Source organism: Salarias fasciatus, chromosome 8, assembly GCF_902148845.1.
Source record: "Salarias fasciatus chromosome 8, fSalaFa1.1, whole genome shotgun sequence".
Taxonomy (NCBI): Eukaryota; Metazoa; Chordata; class Actinopteri; order Blenniiformes; family Blenniidae; genus Salarias; species Salarias fasciatus.
The window spans coordinates 2886310-2908690 of record NC_043752.1 but is presented as its reverse complement, the minus strand read 5'-3'; the positions used below and the strand labels follow the sequence as shown (position 1 = coordinate 2908690).

General features: G+C 46.1%; 1 protein-coding gene across 2 annotated transcripts; it reads right to left on the bottom strand.

Annotated features, from left to right (window-relative positions):
- Positions 1–4269: 4269 nt before the first annotated feature.
- fmnl1b (formin-like 1b) lies at positions 4270–22165 on the bottom strand. 2 transcript variants are annotated; one of them, XM_030098458.1, is made up of 27 exons: positions 21397–22165; positions 14191–14274; positions 13986–14069; positions 13296–13369; positions 13114–13197; positions 12871–13014; positions 12058–12145; positions 11874–11950; positions 11703–11796; positions 9849–9923; positions 9412–9522; positions 9172–9321; positions 8979–9080; positions 8652–8877; positions 8385–8576; positions 8024–8148; positions 7658–7860; positions 7355–7589; positions 7186–7254; positions 7022–7102; positions 6814–6943; positions 6372–6535; positions 6186–6287; positions 6012–6107; positions 5798–5912; positions 5352–5431; positions 4270–5244 (listed from the first exon to the last, which is right to left on the bottom strand). In XM_030098458.1, exons 1-27 carry the CDS (start codon positions 21529–21531, stop codon positions 5239–5241), a joined length of 3126 nt encoding a protein of 1041 aa, XP_029954318.1. In that variant the 5' UTR covers positions 21532–22165; the 3' UTR covers positions 4270–5238. The 2 variants fall into 2 exon arrangements, with proteins under 2 accessions (XP_029954318.1, XP_029954317.1); XM_030098457.1 differs by lacking the exon at positions 5352–5431.
- Between the last annotated feature and the right edge of the window lie 216 nt (positions 22166–22381).

Genomic DNA, 22381 nt, shown 5'->3' with positions numbered 1-22381 from the left:
TCTACGCTGGGGCAAGAGGGGGCAGGATGCCTGTTTTAGGGTACAATCAAGTTTTTAGGAGTTGAGAAAAAATAATAGATTACCCTCAAACTGAATAAAGACCAGACCTTCTTCAGAAAAGACAAAAGGATTTGTTTGGTCTCTCCTTCGCTCCCTCTCTCTCTCTCTCTCTCTCTCTCTCTCTCTCTCTCTCTCTCTCTCTCTCTCTCTCTCTCTCTCTCTCTCTCTCTCTCTCTCTCTCTCTCTCTCTCTCAGAGTTTCCAGATCTGACTCACTGTTTCCACAACAAACAACAATGTAAAACAGCCCAACTCAGTAAAAACCTGGCCAACTCTCAACCTCTTGTCAAACTCATGTTAAAATCTTATTTGCATAATAGAACATGTCATGAACACGCATCTCCACTGAATAAAGAAAGACCAAAGGCAACAGAATCCAAGGATCCCAACTTCCAATCCAATCCGATCAATCCAGTTTATTTATAAAGCACTACTAAAAACAACAGTGTTGACTAAAGTGCTGTACAAACACAAAGTAAAAACAAGAGAAATAGACATGAAAATATTAATAAGACAACACTGACATCCGACAGGCGCCCACATGTCTTAATCCAGTCATCAGAGGAGAATTTGGCTCTTTTCTCTGTGGAGAGTTACTTGTAGACATCACTTCTTTTTTTCTGAGTCCTCAACACTAAATCTGAAATGAAACAATGGCCGTCCGCGCATGAAGTATGCACGGACCATTATACTTCATGCACGGACCATCAGTGTTAACATTATTATTAGTTCAAAATTCCTCCAAACCAAAAGTCCCTGTTAAAATGACATTTAAACTTAACATTTATTTTATTTGTGATTAATGTCCTTATTTTTCCAGGATTATCAAAGCTGCAGCTGAATCTGTTGATGGGAACTAAATGAGATTTATATTCATTTGTTCCGTGCGTTTACATGGGACTTTGTATTCCTGTGTAAATCCAAATAAAGCCCAATCCCGCTCTAAAGTGACCACGTAAACGGCTGAAAACTTTATTCAGAATTTAGTTTAAATCCAAACAGAGCGGCCTGTTTATTTTCCTTTGGAAGCGGAATTTCAGGTAAACTGGGCGCGACTTCACTCCGGTCACTCTGCGCATGCTCCGCTGTGATGACGCAATATTCCAAGATGGCGGCCCGCGGTTCGAGTCGCAGTGAGAAGAGGATTTTTAGAGATTTTTAGAGAAAAGAGGCAGTTTTAGAGGAAATGGAAACAGCGAAACGAGCGGATGGACGTACGGAGCCCCGGACATGACATGGTAAAAAAAAAAAATTTAATTGTGGCCACGAATTACTAATTCGTTCCTTCGAATTAATAAATCGTGCGCACGAATTACTAATTCGTTCCCTCGAATTAATAAATCGTGCGCACGAATTACTAATTCGTTCCCTCGAAATAATTAAATCGTGCGCACGAATTACTAATTCGTTCCCTCGAAATAATTAAATCGTTCATATACTGAACAGTTCAGTAAAGTTGGCAGCATATTGACAGATACGGACTTTCATTCTCAATAACTCTTTAACAAAACGTCAGTAACATACAAAGGGCACTGCATCCCATCGTTGTGAGGTGGACGATATGCTATAAGCTCATTTTTATTAAAAATATCTGTCTATCAAGCAGCAGAAACAATATTGATTTCAATCAGCACCCGGTAGTGCTGCGGGCTTCAGGGACCGTCTACAATTTACAAGACGCTGCAACAGTGAAGACAAATACCATATCCAATAAATTTGATAGGAGACAAATGAAGGTTGTAGCGGTTATGGTGACACTGTAGTAAATCCCAGTGGTGGTATTACGTTTTTTTTGTTGTTGTTATTTTAGTTGTTGTTTTTTTTGTTTGTTTTTTTTAGCTATTTGTCTTCACTGTTGCTGCGTCTTGTAAATTGTAGACGGTCCCTGAAGCCCGCAGCACTACCGGGTGCTGATTGAAATCAATATTGTTTCTGCTGCTTGATAGACAGATATTTTTAATAAAAATGAACTTGTAGCATATCGTCCACCTCACAACGATGGGATGCAGGCGCCCTTTGTATGTTACTGATATTTTGTTAAAGACTTATTGAGACTGAAATTCCGTATCTGTCAATATGCTGCCAACTTCACTGAACTGTTCAGTATATGAATGATATAACTAATTCGTGGGAACGAATTAGTAATTCGTGCGCACGATTTAATTATTTCGAGGGAACGAATTAGTAATTCGTGCGCACGATTTAATTATTTCGAGGGAACGAATTAGTAATTCGTGCGCACGATTTAATTATTTCGAGGGAACGAATTAGTAATTCGTGGGAACGAATTAGTAATTCGTGCGCACGATTTATTAATTCGTGGGAACGAATTAGTAATTCGTGGCCACAATTTAATTTTTTTTTTACCATGTCATGTCCGGGGCTCCGTATGGACGAGCAGGACAATGAGGACATTTTCAAAGCTGCAGCATCAAAAGTTAATCTAGAAACAAAGAGGAGAAAAACGCTGTTTATTTCCGTTAGAGGTAAGTACGCCACGGCTGCCCTCTGTCCAATCAGAACGCTCCGCAGACCCTCTACGTTTGTAAAATAGAAAAAAAACTTTAATTTGTTTTGATGCAATGTACTTCTTTACCTAAATAAGATGAACTCTAATCTACTTTCTTTGTTAATTTTATCACTCTCTTGGCAAAATTCTATGTTGATAAATGTAAATTCATATAGAAAAGCTTCCTTTATTCCTGTTCACAGTGAGGTCAAACAGTTCATTGAATCGACTAAATTTTCTCTTAATCTAAAGACAATAGAAACTGTGAACATTTGTACACATTTTTGCAAACCCCTATAACTCTTGGCAAGTTAAGCTTCTTCAGTTTTATGTTACAAACTCAGAATTTTGAATAAAGGTTTGGAGAAAAAAAATGCTTTGCAGCATTACAGAGGATTTAATCTTTCATTTTTCCCATGTAGACACCAAGCTCGGAAATGTAATTCTGAACTGCGTAGTCCAGAATAAACCAATTCCGAATTGAAAACACCTTGGAACCACACTGTTCCACTGATGGGAGTTAATCAATTTCATTAGTATTTACAGTAACAGTAACATATTTATAGTTTACAGTACATTTTAGTAATAGGTTTCTTGATTTTTTTTTTTTTTTTTTTTTAGGACAGTATTACATGAAACAAAGATTTCTCTTAGAAATCGTTTACACACACGCACGCACGCACAGTCTTGTATTTCTATCCTTGTGGGGACCGTCCATTGACTCCCATTCATGTCTAGCCCCTAACCCTGACCCTTACCCTAACCCTAACCCACACCACAACAAAGCCTAACCCTAAAGAAATGTTTTTGCACTTTTACTTTTTTCAGTAACAACAACATGGTCAAGAAAACACTGTTTCTCCTACTTAGGACCGGAAAAAGGTCCCCACAAGGCACGTCGTTCCACGTTTTGCTATCCTTGTGGGGACATTTGGCCCCAACAAGGATAGAAATACAAGAACGCTCACACACACACACACACACACACACACACACACACACACACACAGTTTTGGCCGTTTGATCGGATTGGTAGCCATGAACAGGAACAACTTGATTCCAATAATTTCTTTTGGAACTCTGTTTGGGATATTCTTAGTTTCAGTCATCAGCCTTTCTGTCTCTTATCCCATCATGTTGTCGCCTCATCACTTGATTGTATTGATGCCAAACTTTAATAAGAACTGGAAATGTCCAATAAAACAGTAGAAATAGGAAAATATATCATATCATAAGTGAGGGATTTGTTGTTTGCAAAGTACTTAATAGATTACTGGAGTTTATTAATATACAGAGAAATGTAAACATTTTAGGGTTATTTTATTTATGTCTAGGAAAAATGATGTTTTTGTGTTTTTAATTTTCCAGAATGCATTCACAGTGTTTCTGCTCATCTGATTGATTCCAGCCTCATTTCATTCACTGTGCGATCTGCTGCCCTGGACTCCTCCACTCTTCTCTTCTCACATTTTGTTCAAGTTCACGTTAATTTCTTCACTTTGTGAAGTTTTTGTTTCTGTGTGGAAAGATTTGAATAGAATAAAATAATCAGTCATCACCATGACAGCTTCATACGATTAAATGTGAGACAAACAAAATGAGTTAAAAGAATCATAACGTGTCATATAGGTTAAAGTTAATGAGGAAAGATGAAAACATATAGGAAGTCTGTTCAATCACTGAAAATCAAAGGAAAGCAGGTGCAGTATAAAATACTTTATTAGTTGAAATGCAGAAGCAAAGTAGAAGTTCATCATTCATAAGCTTTAGTAATAAAAATACTTTAAATATTTTACAAATCTTCAGTCCTGCAGAGGAGAGAAGCTGCTCGTTGTTTTAAAGATCTTTTTAAATTTAAACAGATCGATGTAAATGATCAGAGGCTTCCTCTTCAAAATCATTGATCCGTCCCTCGAACCTGAACATCTCCTTCATCTGTGTCATCGTCTTCATCATCTTCATCAGGTTGACGCTCGTTAGTGTGCAGTGGCTTGTAATTAGCTTCATCACTCAAACCATAGATTTCTACTTTCTGTTTTCTCTGCAAATAATGTAGACAGTGCGTGTGTGCGTGTGTGTGTGTGAGACAAACTCTTCGTGGTTTTAGCTGGTTGTACTGCAGTTGTGATGTTGTTGCATGCATTTTCACCTGAGCATGCATGCGGCATCACAGTGTGGCCACGGCGATGTGTTGTGCTTGTGAAGCTTCAGTGTTGCCATGGCGATGTCAAGCTTCAGCGTTGCCATGGCGATGTGTTGTGCTTGTAAATTTGTAGTGTTGCCATAACAATGTGTTGTGAAGCTGCAGCGTTGCCATGACGATGTGTTTTGCTTGTGAAGCTGTGCCGTTGCCATGGCGGTGTCTTGTCAAGCTGCACCGTTGCCATGGTGATGTGTTGTGAAGCTGCACCGTTGCCATGGTGATGTGTTGTGAAGCTGCACCGTTGCCATGGTGATGTGTTGTGGAGCTGCACCGTTGCCATGGCGATGTGTTGTGGACCTGCGCCGTTGCCATGGTGATGCGTTGAGCTTGTGAAGCTGCAGCGCCGTTCGCCCTGCAGGATGTTTCGCTCTCTCAGAGGGAGATGTCCGAGGAGACGTGCAGCTGCTGCCCCGCCTTCCACTTGGCGCTGCGGCGGCCGGCGTCCGCCCGTCTGTACGGCTGATTCCTCAAATCTGAGGAAGACGAAGGGCAGAGCGTGAAAGAGCAGAAGGCCGTCGATGGATCCCGAAGGTCACGGCCTGCTGACGACGGTCAGTCTGTGTGGATTAAGAGACGTCACCTCGTCGCTGAAGACGGAGTCACAGAAGAGGCGAGAGGAGCGTTTGGCAGAGCGAGCCGTGAAGGGCACGGACTTAAGAGCTGAAGGCGGGAAGAGAGGAGGAGGAAGAAAAGAGAGAACATGAAGTTTCAAAGGAAGAGCTGCAGCAGAGAAAAGTTGAAAGAGGAAAGTTTAGAAGCACAAATATGAGATTTTTAATTAAAGCTAAAGGTTTGAAGTGACAAATTAAAAAAGATTAAAGTATTCAAAGCTGCCATCCCGAGTCCCGTCAGCTCAGCAGCACCGAGGCGTCGTTTACACGACAGTGTTTTGAATTGAAAACGGAAAATCTTCTTTTGGGAGTCCGTTTCCATGACAGCGGCTCTCAGAGCAACTGAAAATAAAATTTTCAGCATTTCCGTGACGACGTCTTGACGTTGTTGTGTTTCTGTGGCGGTGTGGCGTACCCGTGATGATGTCCTCGATGGCGCCGTCCTTGCCCTCCCTCACCAGAGGAGACACCTGCCTCTTCTTCAGCTCGGCGATCAGATCCATCTGGGGGAGTTTGGGCGTCACAGGAAGCTGCAACGAACAAATCCAGCTGCTGAAACGGTCCACTGTTGGCTGCAGGTGGGTGTTGGTGTTGTGTCTTTGATCCACTGAGAGGGAGGGAGAGGTCACCTTGTTGTCCGCCGCCTCTGGTCTCGGGGGCGTCGTCGGGGCGTCACAGTTCAGGACCTGCTGCTTCCTGCGGTGCTGGTTTTCCTGCTCGGCTTGCTGTCGGGGCGGAACGGGCCGGCGTTAGTATTCAGATTGAGGGGTTCCTCTCGCGGCTCTCACCTGCCGGCTCCTCACCTTGTAGGCTTTGATGAACCTGACGAAAACTGGGAAAAACATGGAGGGCGGCGTCGTTTTGGAGTTCTCTCCAAAGTACTCCACGGCCGAGTCGTACACGTCCTGAAAAACAGAGTTTACAAGGAGACTGAAGAGCAGGACGAGGAGGCTGCAGTGGGCGGAGGACGCTGCGTCGCCTGAGCCGACCTGCGCCGTCTTCCCGTCGCTCGTCACGGAGTCCAGCAGCTCGGCGCTGCCGCTGAGGAACTTCTGCAGCACCGGGTTGTCTTGGTCCACCGAGAACTCCCTCCTGGTCACCTCCATGCCTCGCTCCAGAGCCCGGACGTCCTGCAGGATGCTGTCCAGGGAAACTGAGGGGGAGGTCAAGAGGTCACCCGGGTTAACGTTCCAGTGAAAGGAGAGGCAGCTTTGTTTTTGACGTTTTGGAAAATGAAATGACTCTTTCAGATTCAGTGTTCACATATCTGCATTCTTTTCATAGTCCTCATTTATTCTCCGGTTTGGTGTTGAAGTTGGTTTCCCATTGGGAAGTTTGTCCCTCTCTGGCCTGACTCTGCAGCCTGCCTTGAAGCAGACTTCATTGCGTCGCATTCACTGAGGACTCTGGATTCCAGCCGCGGCGTCTCACCCAGCGCCGCCTTGTCCAGGAAGTGCAGCTCGGTGTGGAAGCTCTGCAGCTCCGGGTATTTCTCCTCGATGACGTCGGCGATGAAGTGCAGCAGCGTCTGCCGTCGGTCCGTGGATTTGGTGTCCAGCAGCTTGAAGGAGGCGGCGGGAAAAAGATTAAAATTCACGCCTGATTGTGTTTGGAGAGAGAGAGCGGTCGGTGTCCTCACCAGGTCCAAGCTCTGCAGGCGGAAGCCGTACGCCGCCCCACGCTTACTGCTGTTCATGTAGTTTCCAAACGCCAGGATGATCTTTAAGGCCGCAGACAGAGGCAGGATGAGAGCTGCTGCACGAGGACTTCAGGAGAGAACCGGCGATGAAGAGGAAGACTCACCTCCAGGATTCTCTTCAGCTTGCTGGAAGACTTGATTGACATGGAGGCTGCGATGATGGCGTTCAGTTGCTGGAAGGAACAGTGTCAGTGATCTGCACGTTTGGAATTTAACTCGGCATCTTCTCTGTCCTCGGTTCCTCGGTTCTGGCTCTGGCTCTGTGGGACTCACCGGCTGGATCAGCTGCACGCTCTCGGGGAAGTTCCCCATGAAGGTGAGCGTGCTGATGCGCTGCTGGAGGCGCGGGATCTTGCTGAAGCGCACCATGAAGCGGTCCTCCTCGCTGAGCTCGTCCAGGGGCCGGCCCTCGCACTCGTAGGTGTGGATGAGCTTCATTTCGTACTCGCTGGGGATGAAGCGCTCCAGCAGCTCCAGGAAGTCCAGGCTCAGAGCCCTCTGGTTGTACCTGCAGGAGGGAGCGGAAGTTAAGCCTGGCGGCGTCCGAGCGCCGTGGCGACGCCGGTCAAAGCGTACGTCTCGATGGCGCAGCAGATGTCGGATGCCGCCATCCCTTCCTTGCGCAGAGTGATGGCCAGGTTCTTGGCTCGGTTGGGCTCCATCAGGGACACTTTGCTGGGGGTCTTGTGAGCCATCTTCATCTTCAGGGTGCCCGGGTCGACCGAGGCAGACTGGGCTTTGGTCTTGAACTGCTCCTCAAAGGTGGACATGTTCAGCTCCTGATCAGAGAGGCCAAACACACCAACCAGCAGATTATTGATCGTGGGGAACTCGGGGAACCGTTTGCTTCGTGGTCAATTGAGAGAGAGTTAATGGAGAACAGAGTTCTCAAATGGAACGAGAGAGTTTATCGATGGATCAATTCCAGCCGATGGATCAAACCTCTAAGACGCGCTCGTCGTCCAGCTCGTTGAAGATGGTTCCCGCCACCTGGCTGGACTTCAGCGCCTGCCAGTTGAAGAGCGGCATGCGGTATTTGGTCTGAATCGGCTTCTTCTTCTTACAACCTGAGAGACGGCGGGAGTTCTGAACAAAGAGAGACTCTGCTTCCCCTTCCCTCTGAAATCTCCTCCATCACATCAGTCTGATCACTTCATTGACCAACGGAAACTTTCACAATCTGCATCATGAAATAGTAGCTCCATTCAGCTGGAATTAAGCTGAAACAAAAGATAAATCATTCAGGAACTAACTGTTGACACTCTTTATCGAAGACGCATTAAATGAAACCTGCTCGACTCACCTGGAGGTAGAAGAGGAGGTGGAGCTGCTGGCGGTGGAGGCGGTGGAGGAGGAGCTACAGCTGGAGGAGGAGGAGGAGGAGGAGGGGGAGGGGGAGGAGCTACAGCTGCAGGTGGAGGAGCTTGTAACGTCTCGGACTCCGAGGAGGTGGGAGCAGCTTCGGGGTCGTGACCTGAATCAGGTTCGTCTTCAGCTGTCGGAGGAACAACAGCAGCTTTAAGGCGTGTCGTCCTGGATTTACAGGAGCGCAGTCCGGTGAGGTCCTGACCTCTCTGTGGCACCAGCTGGACGTCCAGGTGACCCGAGGGCGAGCGCTCCAGCCGGACCAGGCCGCGCTCCACCAGGGCCTGAACCTTGACCTCCAGCTCCCGGAGAGCCTGGTGGGAGCGGTCCAGGTCTCGCTCTCGCTGGCTCCGCCTCTCGTCCTGCAGCTCTCGCTCCCGCTCTCGCTGCTGCAGCAGCGCCGCTTGGCAGCAGGACTCCCGGAGACTCTCCTGAAACGCCGGCAGCACCGCGTGCATTTGTGGGATGAGCAGCAGAGCGGTGAACTCCTCCCCTCCCCCCTCCCCCCCCCTCCACCGCGGCCGAGGCGTACCTTCAGCAGCTCCACCTCCTTGGTGCTTTGAATGAGCTTCTTCTCCAGCTCGGACACCTTGTCGACGGCGTCGCGCTCGCTCTCCTGCAGCCTGGAGCTCAGCTGGACACACACCAGGACAGACAAGTCATCCTCCACTCCACACAAACCGCTGCAGCCGCGGGTAAGCAGGCCCGAGCGCTCCCGGCTCCACCTGGGCGTTGTGCTCCTGCAGCTCCTCCATGTGCTCCAGCAGGGCGTTCTTGGTCTCGGCGTCCTCCAGCAGCGCCCCCACGTCGAACACGTTGTCCAGGTAGGCCTGGATCTGCACCAGCAGCCTGTCGCTCTCCGTGAACTTTAACCTCTGCTGACACGAGAAAAAGGGAGGATCAATAACGATCTGAAACATTTTCTCTCTGCTGCCGCACGGCCCGGGATCAAAGGTCATACTGGCCTCCAGGTAGTCGTCCAGGCCGTGCTGAGTGAACTCGAACTGCAGGTGGACCCTGAAGTTCATGTTCTCCACCGAGTGAACCACGATGTTGATGAACTGCATGCACGCCACCTGGTGGACACAGGCAGCCACAGCAGATCAGTCTGAAACTGCTTAAAACTGAGGGAAATCACAAATCGTTTGGAATGAGAAGGGCAAAAATGACAAAATATGTCCTGTTGTGACTTTATGAAGCACCAAAGACATCAGAGTAATTGGTATAATAAGATTTTTTAAGAGAAAATGTAATTAGCCCTCTATCACAGTGCAGCACAAACATCTGGAATTCAGGGGCGTAGTTATTAAATTTGAATGAGGAAGTTATCTTGCTCGAGGACGTTTGATGAGTGATTTTAAAAACCTAGAAGTGTTTGTCGTGTCGTGAATTCCAGCTTCACCATGAAGTCGATGTTGCTGTCTTCAAGACGGAAATACTCCATGAGCTTCTCGAACCGGCTCTTCTCTCCACACACCTGAAAAACACACCCGGACATAGAAATACACGTAAATCAAGAGTAGCGGAAGAGGAGGAAGGATTAAATAGGATTAAAAAGGTTTTACTCCAGACTACATTCTATTGAATTAGATATGTGATTTCTGAATGTATATAAGGATGTATAGGTTTGGATGTGCATATATACATTCAGATAATGTAAGTTTAATAATTATTTATCTAGAATCTTGAATGTTTTGAACACCAGGGGGCAGTGTTCTCTCACTCAGCGGCTCATTGCAGTCTGACTGACAGAAATCTCACAGCTCGTTTCACATCAGCCTCTCGGCAGACAAGTAATCTGATTACAGAGACGGGTGAAGAGCATCAGGCTGCAGATTGAGCAGAATCAGCGACAAATAGTCCGTAGTAATGAAGGAAGAGCGGAGTGTGTGTGTGTGTGTGTGTGTGTGTGTGTGTGTGTGTGTGTGTGTGTGTGTGTGTGTGTGTGTGTGTGTGTGTGTGTGTGTGTGTGTGTGTGTGTGTGTGTGTGAGTGAATTGGAGCTGCTGTGTGATCATGGCTGCCTCCTAATACTTTCCTCTGACTCTTTTTACTCACTCATGTCTCCTAAATAATGCAGCAGGCCGACCTGATGGCCCGAAGAGCCACAACACAAAGCGCACACACACACACACACACAGACAGCTGTGCTCTGCAGCAGGTGAGGTGGAATAGCAGCTCCCGGTTCTTCGTTTCGAGGCCTCCACTTGCTGCTCTTATCGGTTATATTTTAATCCGAAATGAGAAACGAGGTCTGATTCAGAGGAAACGGCTGCTTTCTTTTCATGATGCGTTCGAGGACTGAAGGATAAACTGGTTAACAGAAATGTTCCTCAGCCTGCAGTGAAATTCAGCAGAGATAATCTGTCTTTAATGTCTGACCTTCAGCCGTTTCCCTGACGGACCGAGCCGTTCCTGCTTCTCTGAATATTTTGATGATCATTTAAAACGATTTTCTTCTTTCCTGAAATTGTTTTTTTTTTTCTTTTCTTTCAAGCCTCCCTAAATCCTTCAATATGAAGACTTTGCTGTTCTTTTTCTGTAGCCGTTATGTCACTGACGTGCTGAGAATCATTCTAGTTTGCTCCTGCACCTAAACTTCTATGTAACTTTTCTGAACTTGTGAAAAAGTCTTTTCCTGCCTTTATTTCAATTCTTCCCACGTCTGCTTCCTCCTGGTGAAGCTCCGCTGTTAAATCTGATGAAATCCTCCGTTTGCTCTCATTAGACTTGGTTCCTTGACGGCAGCTCGGCGTGGCGAGCTGGAAAAGCTCGAGCAGAGCGAGTCTTTTCGCGGCGTTCGGCTTGTTGCTTGGCAGCTTTCCCCCCACCCCGGGGTATTAATAGCCCCTCTGAGTTCAGGTTCACGCCGCCGTCTGTCTTGTCGTTGTCGCCACGGGAGGCGACAGGTGCTGCTTCCTGCTTTCAAAGACCAGAGGAGGCCGAGGAGAGGTCAGAGGTCGCTCCGCGAGTGCTTCGCATATTTTCCTGCTCTTCGGTGGTGAACAGCCGCACGGAGCAGCTGATGGAGGAGGAGACCCCCGACCTGGTCCAGCACCGTGGAGGAGCTGGAGCATGAACACAACCCGTCTCTCAACTAATCCGCCTCTGGACTTGAGAAAAAGTGAAATTATATTTTCTGGGCGGATCAAGAGAGAACTGTAGAAATAGAGCTGAATGAGTGGAGCTGAATGGATGTTGTTGCTGCTGCTGTTGTTGTTGTTGTTGCTGAGAGGCTGTTAGTTGCCGTTTCTCACCTCTTTGAAGTTGTCGAACGCGGACAGGATGATGTCATGACCTCCTCGGACCAAACACACGGCCGCCAGCAGCTCCAGAACCAGAGCTTTGGTCCTGAGGGGCAGAGCAGCACATGTCGGTGTGTGCATGCATGAATGCATGCGTGTGTGTGGTGTGTGTGTGTGTGTTACCTGGGGTTTCTGTTGTTCAGGCTCAGTGTGATCTCGTTGACGCAGCACGGATGTTTCATCACCTCGTTGAAGCCCGACTGCAGAAACCAAGAGAACAAACTGAATTCTGACCTGGCTGGAAAAGTTCTTAAAACTTTCTGGGAGGATGGAGGCAGCAGGCTGACATGAATCGTTGTAGAAGTACCTGGTAGTTCATGATGGCTCGCAGACACATGATGCAGAGATGGACGTCGTCTTTCTGGCTCACGCCTCGAGAGTTCCTCATGACTTTCCTGTTAGGAGAATACACAGTAAAAATACGGCCAAAGCCAAGTGACGGATGATTCCTGCTGATCTGATGGAGCCAGCGATGAAGGTGAACTTCATCCTGGTGGGTGAAAACATGACGGCGCTCCACATGAAAAAAAAACTTCACTGCCGTTTGATTAGCAATAATTGATAAAAACACGTACGATTCAGATCAATGCCAGTAAAAGGAGAAGAAACAATCCTGTTTTGAAAAATTCACTGATTCATCAGGCTGTTGAAGAGCCGTGATATCAGTCCGCTGGCTGCCCCGCCCACATTCCTGTCATTCTCAGTCCGTCTCAACAGAAGCCGCGAGCCAAAAGCCGGTCGGACGGATTAGACGTCCGTTTTTATAGGCGGGACATGTTCCAGGGGAAGGTTAGTGGAGCCTTCTAGTGGCTGTGGTGATTATGACAGGAGCAATGTAGAGAGTCAGAGGACGGATGACCTTGAAGATGGACGACCTTGAATGCGGCGTCCCCAAAAGAGTTTTGGCTGAATATTACAAGATATTAAAGACACATGGACTCAAACCACTGCTGTTAGCATCTTTAAATACAGTTAGAGACGTGGACTCGGAGTAAATGTACTGAACTTCTCCCATGTTTCCTGGTTTCATATCCAGTTTATCTGATTCGGTTCAGTCGAGCGTCTTCCTCACTGCAATCAAACACTTTGAGTTGCAGTGTTTTGAATGAACTCGTCCTACCTGACTGTGAAGGCCTTGCTAGCCTTGGCGGCGCCGTGAGTCGGGGAGTTGCTGGCACTTCTGCTCAGATCTTCCACGGACTTGTCCACGGTTTTGCCTCGGTCGGCGGGCAGCGAGCCGTTGTCCAGCGCTTCCGCGTCAAACCTGCGAGTCGCGGGCAGCGTGAGCGACCATCCTCACCTCCGCCGGGTGGATCAGCGAGAGATGTGCGGTCCGGCCTCGGAGGAAGGAGGCGGTACCTACGTGACGGCGCTGTGGGCCACGGAGAGGTAGTCCACGAGAACGTCCAGACCCTGGTTCTCCTCGTTCAGGAACTCCTGAGCCCATCTGGAGGCGGGAAACACGTCAAAATGCAAAACAATGAGAAAACAGAGGGACGAAGAGGACGATGTGTCGTCCGGGCCTGGAACTGCAGGCGGACTCACCCGATGTGGTTGGTTCTGAGGGAAATCTCCAGCTCTCTGAGGACCTGGGTGGACTCCTGCACTCGTCTCTTAAACTGAGGAACACACACATTATTTCACTTTATTTCAAGGGATCAATAATAATTTCTATTTCAGTATATCCCTGTTTTAAATTATTATTATTTTATTTTTTCACTACACAGCAACAAACAATAAGACTGCCCAAAGGAAGAAAAAAAAAAAATCCCAATAATATAAATAATAATAAAAAGAATGATTTGTTTACTTTTCAACTGCTATATATATTTTGTAATATTCTGTATTTTCTAATATTTCATATATTCACAATATTTTACAGATTAATAAACGGCATCAGATTTTTTCCAGAGTACACGTTATAATCAGACCTCATTAGCATAATCAAAGATTAAAACAACTTGTGATCCGAGTCTCAGCCTGGCCTTTTCAGATTCTTTGCAGGATTTAATCTGCTGGATTAACTGGGTTTTGTTGATCAGTAACACTGAGAAGGTAGTTCTGCACGTTCGCTGCCAGTTGGAGCTCTTGATGATGGAAACGTGAGTGAAGGAGGTGTTGAAATATGGAAAATCCTTCAGTCTCAGAAGCGAACAGTGTCAGTGAGAGTGTGATGAAAAACTGAGGTGAGAAAAGCTGCTTTGCGTTCATGGGATTGTTTGTAGCTTGTTTGACCTTCCTGCTGACTCCGCCGTGGTCCAGATGACATCTCAGCTTCTCCAGATAAGCAGAAGGTGGATTCTTCACTTGAAAACGCTCCTGCAGACACAGAAACACGTTACTGTGGAGCATTAGCATTAGCATTAGCAGAGCGTGGCGCCTCGCAGACATCGGTTTGATCACAGATTGTAAACCTGGTCTTTATGATCCAGACCGCTACCTGGTCACAGATGAGGTCCCACTTCTTCTCGTTGTCGTACTGGCTGAGGATCTTCACCTTGTCCGGGGGGAGGTTCATCGTGTTCTTCAAGCAGAAACACACAAAACAGAAGAGACTTTTTACTTTGAAAGTGGAAATAAAGCAGAGCTGAAACCTGTGAGAGTTAATCACACTCTGATTAACTCTAAACTCACATGATCGACTCTAAACTCATCTGATTACCTTTGAAGTTGTCTAATGAACTCTAAACTCAGTGGAATAACTCTAAAGTTATGCATCTTAATTCAAATCAACTGGATTGAATCTAAGCCCATATGAGTAACTCTAAATTCACACAACTGTAAACCAATGGGATTAAATGTAAACCAACTGGATTAACTCTAAACTCACTAGATTAAATCTAAACCAACTGGATTTACTCTAAATTCACTGGGTTAAATATAAAATAACAGGATTAACACAAGACAACTAGATTAATGCTAAACCATCTGGATTAACTCTAAACTCACAAAAGAAAAGTGGGAATTAGAGATGAACGTTTTGATTGATGATCAAAATTGGGAACAAGTCTGGGAAATTGGTCACAAACTAACCAACAGTCCATCTTGGAAAGAGTTTTATTGGAAAGTGAACGTGAGATACTTTAAAACGCCTTTTTTAATTTCTAAATTTGACAAGACAAAAACAAATTTGTGCTGGAGGCAATGTGGACATATTGGGGATCATACACACATTTTTTGGGACTGTCCAAAACTGAAAACATTTTGGGAGGGAATCAGGGGGGAAATTTCAAAATTATTTCAAATTTATATCGAGTTCGACCCGCTGATCTTTGTGTTTGGAGTACTCCCTGTAAAGGTTTTAAATAAGGATGAAAACTACCTTCTAAATGTAATGGTTTTGGTGGCAAAAAAAATGATAACAGTTTTGTGGTGCAAACCATCTCCCCCTACAGTGAATCAATGGAAAGAGAGGATTACAAAGGTATATTTGATGGAAAAAATTACTGCACAGTTGAATTTGAACATTGAATTATTCAAAAAGAGATGGAATCCACTGATAAAACACTTAAATTTAGTATGAGGGTTATAAGTTCTAGTAAGGAGAATTTAGGTTGAACTGGGTATCATATGTGTATTACTTTATCAAAGTGCTATTTGTGAACACATTTTCATGACTATTTTGCCGAACTGTTCATTTTTGGTTACATTTGTTTTTATTTTACTATTTGCACTATATTGAAGCTGTTCTTGAAGCTTTTTCTTTTACACTGAAACAGAATGTGTATGAGTGAAGATTGTGAAGCTTGAAATATCAATAAACTTTGTTCCAAAAAAAAAAAAAAAAATAACTCTAAACTCACATGACTAAATCTGAACCAACTCCACTGACTCTAAACTCGCTGGATCAATTCTAAACTCTCAACATTAACTCGAAACTCCCTGGATTAACACTAAAATAACTGGATTAACTCTAAAGCAACTACATTAACTCTAACGTCACTGGATTACCTCTAAACTCTCTGGATTAAATGTATACATTTAACATGGACAATGTATTTTAAATGAGAAGTTAAACCAAAGCAGGTAACATAAGAACTACAAAAAGCTTTAGCCAAATCCCCCTGAATGTGTTGGGAAAATTAGTTCAAATTAAATTATGTTCAGATTATAAATGTTTAAATTTATAAACCAGGATTTTAAAGAATCCACTGAAACCGTCTGCTTGTTGTGTAAAATCTAAAAATGTTGTGGTAAAAGTTTTTTTTTTTTTCCTTTTACTGAATTTCAGGAAACATCAGTGAGTGTGATGTGTATGAAAGACAAACTGAATTTTACTGAATTTTGGATTTACTTGTACTTTCATTTTGAAAGGTCAAACATGACATCACTTCCTACTGGTCAAACCAGGAAGGCCTGCGGTGAAGCACGTGACGTCTGTCCAGATGAATCAGTGTAAGTGGACGAGCTTCATTATTCCGGCTTTAAGTTGATTTAAAGTTGTTTATTCAGATTGTTTCATGTTTTTTTCAGCTTTGAAATCACCTCATGTCAAAAGTTTAAAACCAAAAACACAAGATTTCATTCAGTTTGTCGCAACAAGTTCCATTTACCCGGTCACTGGTTTTGTCTTAAATCCAATTTATCCATAAAGTGTCATTCATCATGTCTTTTATATTTTATTTGCCTGTGATTCTGTGACTCCGTGTTTAATGCTGCTGGAATATCACAAAGTTTTCATCAACACTTTATTTAAACGTGAGATATACATTCTGCAAAAGAACGGAGTGAATTATGACAAACCAAAAGTCCTTGAATTTAAAAGAAAAGCCAGATTTTAGCTGTGACTAATTCCCTAAAACTTGCGCCACTTTTTTTGAAACCATATTTTCTAGATTATAAGTCAGATTTCTTTTCGCTGCAGCTCCTTGAGAATGTGGAAAATTTCTGTTGCTATTTCAGTGTTTCTTTCTTCTCTTCGTGATGCTTTTTTTTTTGGCAGGTATAACTTATATAGTGGAAAATACAGTCATTAAAACTGCTGAATGATTGACGGCACCAATCATTTCCAACCTGAAGAAAATATAGTTCAGAAGAACGAAAATCAAGAAAGCCTGCATCAAAGTGAGCTGCTGTTTGCTGGAAACTTCAGACTTCAATGAAATTAGAGGAGAAAGAGTAAAGAAACAACATGATTGACTGAAGAGTTTGAATTCACTGCAGATCAGATCATGGAGTGTGTGACGGCACTGCCGGTCACCGTCACACACTCTCAGGTGTGTCTGGGTTCTCGGGTTACTGTGGTGAAAACAGTCTTTTTGTTGTGATCCCGTCCCGTGTGGTGATGTGAGCTGTAACACAGGAAAACCTTCCACGGCGGCGTCCGCTCCGCTGGCGTCCCGCGTTACAGAGAAGCACGTCGGATTTCAGCTGGGCCACGGTTCCCTAAACGCTGCTCCGGTCCGATCGTGTTCGGTGTCCCGGTTGTTTCTTAGTTACTGTTAACCGAGGAGCCGTGACTCAGCCTGCTGGGAATCGACTCTCCGCCGTCACCTTCGACGCCTCGCAGGACGTGAACTCAGATCGCAGATTAAAACTCATTTTTGAGTCAGGACTCATACATCAGCTCGTTGAACTGTTTGTCGCCGCTGATCGCGTTTTTAAAACCAGTCATGCGGGGAGATCTTTCAGCCGTGCGTGAGCTTTTCAAAGTCCCTCATGCAAAGCAGCCGTGATAGAAGCAGCGCGCAGTAAAACGCCGCCGCGCTCAGGCGGTTTTCAGGAAGCTCGATGATTTCACACGTTGGGAACCGCCTGTCGTTGCATGATGTGAGCGGGCGATGGAAAGTTTCCCTCTCCGTTATGACAGCCCCCTCCGAGCCGCCGTGACGCGAGCGCCGCTCCGAAAAACAGGGCAGCGGATCGATGCTGGACGTGAATCTGATAAATCTGACCACAGGTCAATAAGTGCCGGTTCAATGCGACTGGATGCCTCTGATGGGGGACGAAAGCAAACTCGGCTGGAAGCATTTCTGCTCAGTCTTTAATCACAGACAGTGTGAGAGCGTGTGTCAGGCTCTCCATGGCGACCTGCAGCATTTCCAAGGCGTCCAAACAGTGAAATCAGTGACCTTTGCGTTGGCCTTGGCGGCGCCGAGCCGAGCCGTCAGCCAGGAGAAAAGCAGCTGCAGAAAGAGGAGGGCTGTTGATTTTCTGCATGCTGATGAACCCTGAAATGTGCTGACTGTCCCCGCAGACCGGATCGATGGAGTCGTGGCGTTCACACGGGCCGATTAATTCCCGTTCCCTCCTCCCTCCGCCTGCGTTTCCGAGACGCTGCAGCCGCGAAAGTTTGCTCCGTTCGACCAAGCAACATAACAAACCAACAAACTTACGAACCGAAAAAGATTGTTTTTCCCTCAACGTCTCACGTGCACGGAGCTCCGACTGCGGTAAACATGAGCGAGACTGCATGCAAATCCTGAGCAGAGCAGCCGGACCGAAGGCAAATGCGACTGAACGCGTTTCACCTTGAAAAACACCGACACGTCACCGGATCGCACAGCAGGAAACCTCAGTCCCGGAATCACAGACCTCCACTGATCCGGGCCTCCAAACCGTTTAGTCTGACCAGCATGCCGGGCAAAGCAGGCCGCAGCTTCAGGGTGCTTTATTTCACAATGAAGAGGCGGAAAAAATGTTCTAAACAGAATAGTTTTATAAGGTTACCTTAACTCTTTAGTAAAAAAAAAAAAAGTTAATAAAAATGAAGAATGCAAAAGAATGACAAAATAGTGAAATAAATCAATAAAAAACAAAAAAATCCCAAATAAAAATCTACAATGAAAACGTTGAGAACGTTTAAAGGGAAAAAAAACTTTTAATTCCATTATTAAAAAAAACAATAAAATCAAAAAATAAAGGAATTAATTGTGAGTGATGGGAAGGCAAACTATTTTCTTTAAAAGTGTTTCAGCATGTTAGTTTATTTTTCACATTTCAGGGTGGAATTTTCTACTACACTATAGTTTTTATTGTTTTTTTTCCAAAGTCAACATTAAATCGAACCCTCAGTGAATTTTTAAATGCATGTTGGAATCATGTGTTCAGACTGAAGGACGCAGGTCAAACTGCTCACTCTGACATTAAAAAGTGTCAGATTATCTTTACTTAAAGCTCCTGAGAGTGCAGACTCGCTAACACACCGTGGAATTCTCTTCTTCTTTCTCTGTGAAAACAGTAAACAAATCCACAGACGTGCATCCACGTCTCCACCCACTGCTGCCTCCCGGCTGGAAATATTCAAAGTGTTATGTAAAACAAGGAGCGCAGCGCGGGTTTGGATGAGCCTCAAGCTTTTGTTTTCTCCCTTTCAGCAGCCTCGCTCTGCTTTCTGCTCCCCTCATTGTGTTTCTGCTACTTTACATCCATTCTCTCCCTGCAGACTAAAAAAAAAAAATAAAGAAAAAAAAAAAACAGAATTGGAACCGATGCAGCTTGAAACACTGAAAACACTGAGATCCTGCGCTCGTCATGCAAACTCCCTCCTCTGCAGAAAGAAAGCCGGCCTTCTTCAGCTGCTCGGCATGCAGACCGAGTATCTCCTCCTCGTAACGCAGGAGGTTTGTTATGCACACTCAGCAGAAGATGTGAGGGGGTGGAATCCTCTGGATGTGGCGGGACGCGATGGTGATGCTGCAGAGACACAGAGAGGCCCTGCAGACTGCTGCAGAGCGGCGTCGCTTCGCCTCCTCTGCTCTTTTCTTACACAGATAAGACTGTGTTTTAACGCGAACGCACACTGCCTGCGGCTGCGGCTGCGCAGCCTGCAGGCGTCGGCAGGACGCCGTCGCTCCTGGTTCATCAGTGCCTTGCAGCAGAGCGCCGTGTGTCCACCATGTTCCACTGCACTCCCTCAGTGTCACTCAGGAAGAGATGCAGCATCGAGCGTCACTTTCTAACAGCAGCAAACTCTGAGTTTCACATCAAGAATCATCCGTTTAGATGTTTTCAATCCACACATAGAGAAAGAGATAACTTCTGCTACCATTAAGATCATAGAGCGTCTTCCTCCTCTAGCATCCAGATTATAGAGCATCTTCCTCCCACTGACATCCAGATTATAGAGCATCTTCCTCCTCTAGCATCCAGATTATAGAGCATCTTCCTCCTCTAGCATCCAGATTATAGAGCATCTTCCTCCTCTAGCATCCAGATTATAGATCATCTTCCTCCCACTAACCTTCAGATTATAGAGCATCTTCCTCCTCTAGCATCCAGATTATAGAGCATCTTTCTCCCACTAAGTATGTCAATGAGTGGTCTATGAAGGAGTAACATCAACGTGTTTTTAGACTCTCGGTTTAAATTGGAGTACCTAGATTAACAACCCTACACAGGCAGAACATGCTGACTGTATTCAGAAAAGCCTTGACGTCTGGAATCAAACCAGGATTATTCTCGCTGCCATCATCTCTGTGGAATACTTCGCCGGGCGGAGCTGCGTTTCTCAGGCCGGTAACTTTCTCTTTCACCTTCAGCCGCCTGGTGGCTTCTGTTCTCCCATCAACAGCAGCGCAGAGGAGTCGGAGCAGCGATAAGACTGAGGAATGAAGGAGGAATGCAGATAATGACAGAGCCAGCCGTCTGGCCACATGTTGAACATTTTTCTCCGGGTTTTGGTGTCCTGTCATTGTTCTGGTCGTCAGCCTGCAGTCATGGCCTCATCCTCTCATTACTGATGTTGTGAAGTGGAAACAGGCCGGGCCTCTGTGTGAGGGATGAAGTGAGGCTGGAGGAATGTGACGAAGGCGATTCCTCCGCCGAGCAGCAAAACATCCGATAACAAACACCGTTCACACCTCAAACACCCACGTCTCGCCTTTTATGCAAACTTTAGAAAACATTTACAAATAAATGTCCAGTGAAGTGGAAAAATGCAGTTTTGTCAGTGAACTTGTGACAATCTACTTAAGTCTTTCTGTCGTCGTGTAAACACATCAGAATGTTGATGTGAAGCTTTCCTGAAGCAGAAAGTCAAAATCAATGTTTTCATTGAAATGGTTGTCGTGTGTTCGAGGCCTCTTATAAAGGGGGAATACTTGTTCCTTCAGCAAAAATGAAGGAGAAAGAGTGATAAGTAGAGCAGATCCCCTCATCCTCATCTGAATGCCTCAAGTCACCAGAACTCACCGGGAATCTGGTCTTATTGCTACAATAAGTTCCTGTTCCTCTCCGGACGTGCCGGCCTCGGCCGCTGTGTTGACCCGGTTCTGAACAGACTGGCTGGTCGTGTCTCAAGCTGAACAGCGAAACATATTTAGAACGTCTGACAGGAGAAGAAACTCAGGTTTCTCTTCACATGAAGTATCAGGAGACTTCAGAGAAGTGCTGACAGGTCTCAGACCTGCATGTCTCGGACCCCCGGCGTCTCGGACCTCCAGGATTTGGACCTTGGACCTTGAACCAGCCTAATGCTGCTGTAAGCCTCACATAAAGACCCTCTTATGGGTCTTTCCTCGGAGGCATTGTGTACCTGGTACGGCGATAAGCCTGTCCTGAGGACGTGCACATTTCCAGCATGTTCCACATTCTTTTGTTTATCTCTGCTGTTTACTCTATAGAGTGTGTGTGTGTGTGTGTGTGTGTGTGTGTGTGTGTGTGTGTGTGTGTGTGTGTGTGTGTGTGTGTGTGTGTGTGGACTCACCAGCACTGCACTGAAGCGCTCCTCCAGCTCGTCCTCGGGGGGCATGGGCAGCTTTGCCCCTGCCGCTGGTTTCGGGTTCACCGTGTTGCCCTCCTTGCCCTGCGAGACCTCGATGCTGCCTGCAGCGTTCCCCATGATCACACAGTCCAATGAAAACCCCAAAAAACACCCTGGACTCAGACCCCCCCTGTGTGACTGCAGTGGAACACCAGCCTCCTCTTATCTGGGTGTTTGAGGTTAAGTTCTGTGCGGCCCGTGACCTTCCATCATCTCCACGACCCCCGAGACGTCCAGTCAGGCCCGAGTCCCATTCATCGCCCGTCAATATCCTCCGGCGAGCAACAGGATGAAATTCAGCCGGCGCTGTGAATGAGAGTCAGCGCTCGCTGCGATCCCGGCGCATTATGAAACCCTAGAAAGAGGGAAGGGGATATCCTGACAGTGACAGACGGAGTGACAGCTGAGCGAGTGAAAGAAGAAGAGGAGGAGGAGGAGGAGGAAGCGTCCTGAGGCCGTCCAGAAGAAGACAAACTCCAACACAACAAGATCAATATCAGAGAAAAGAGGGATCACTTCTGTGAGGAAGGAGAAGTCGGGAGAAAACTGCTTCCTCTGCAGCTCAGGTGGAACACAGGTGGACGTCCTCCATCTGCTGTTGCATGCTGGGAGTTCAGCAGGCCTCTGAGCTCCATGCCCAGGAGAACGAGGAGCACGAGGTGAAGCGGGTCCAGCAGGCAGGCGGCCGGTCGCTCTGCCCGACTCGGGGACGGAGGAGGACTGAAGCAGCAGCGGCAGCAGCGGTATTTCTGACAGGACGGCGCTCTCTGGGTCCTAAAGCCTCCAGCATCAGCACACCCACGCTTTACACGCTTTACACCCAGACATTCCCACTAAACCGGCCAGAATGACTTTCAACTCTTTAATCGTGTTGCATGGACTGAATACTGACAGCATCAGTTAAACCAAACTGTCTCCAAAACTCAAC

Coding starts and splice junctions, on each gene's coding strand:
- fmnl1b (XM_030098457.1), bottom strand. CDS start 21,531: ATGGGGAACGCTGCAGGCAGCATCGAGGTCTCGCAGGGCAAGGAGGGC. Junction 8,878..8,978: donor AGGAGGTGGAGCTGCTGAAG/GTACGCCTCGGC, acceptor CCGGCGTTTCAG/GAGAGTCTCCGGGAGTCCTG. Junction 6,536..6,813: donor CCTGGACAAGGCGGCGCTGG/GTGAGACGCCGC, acceptor CCTCCCCCTCAG/TTTCCCTGGACAGCATCCTG.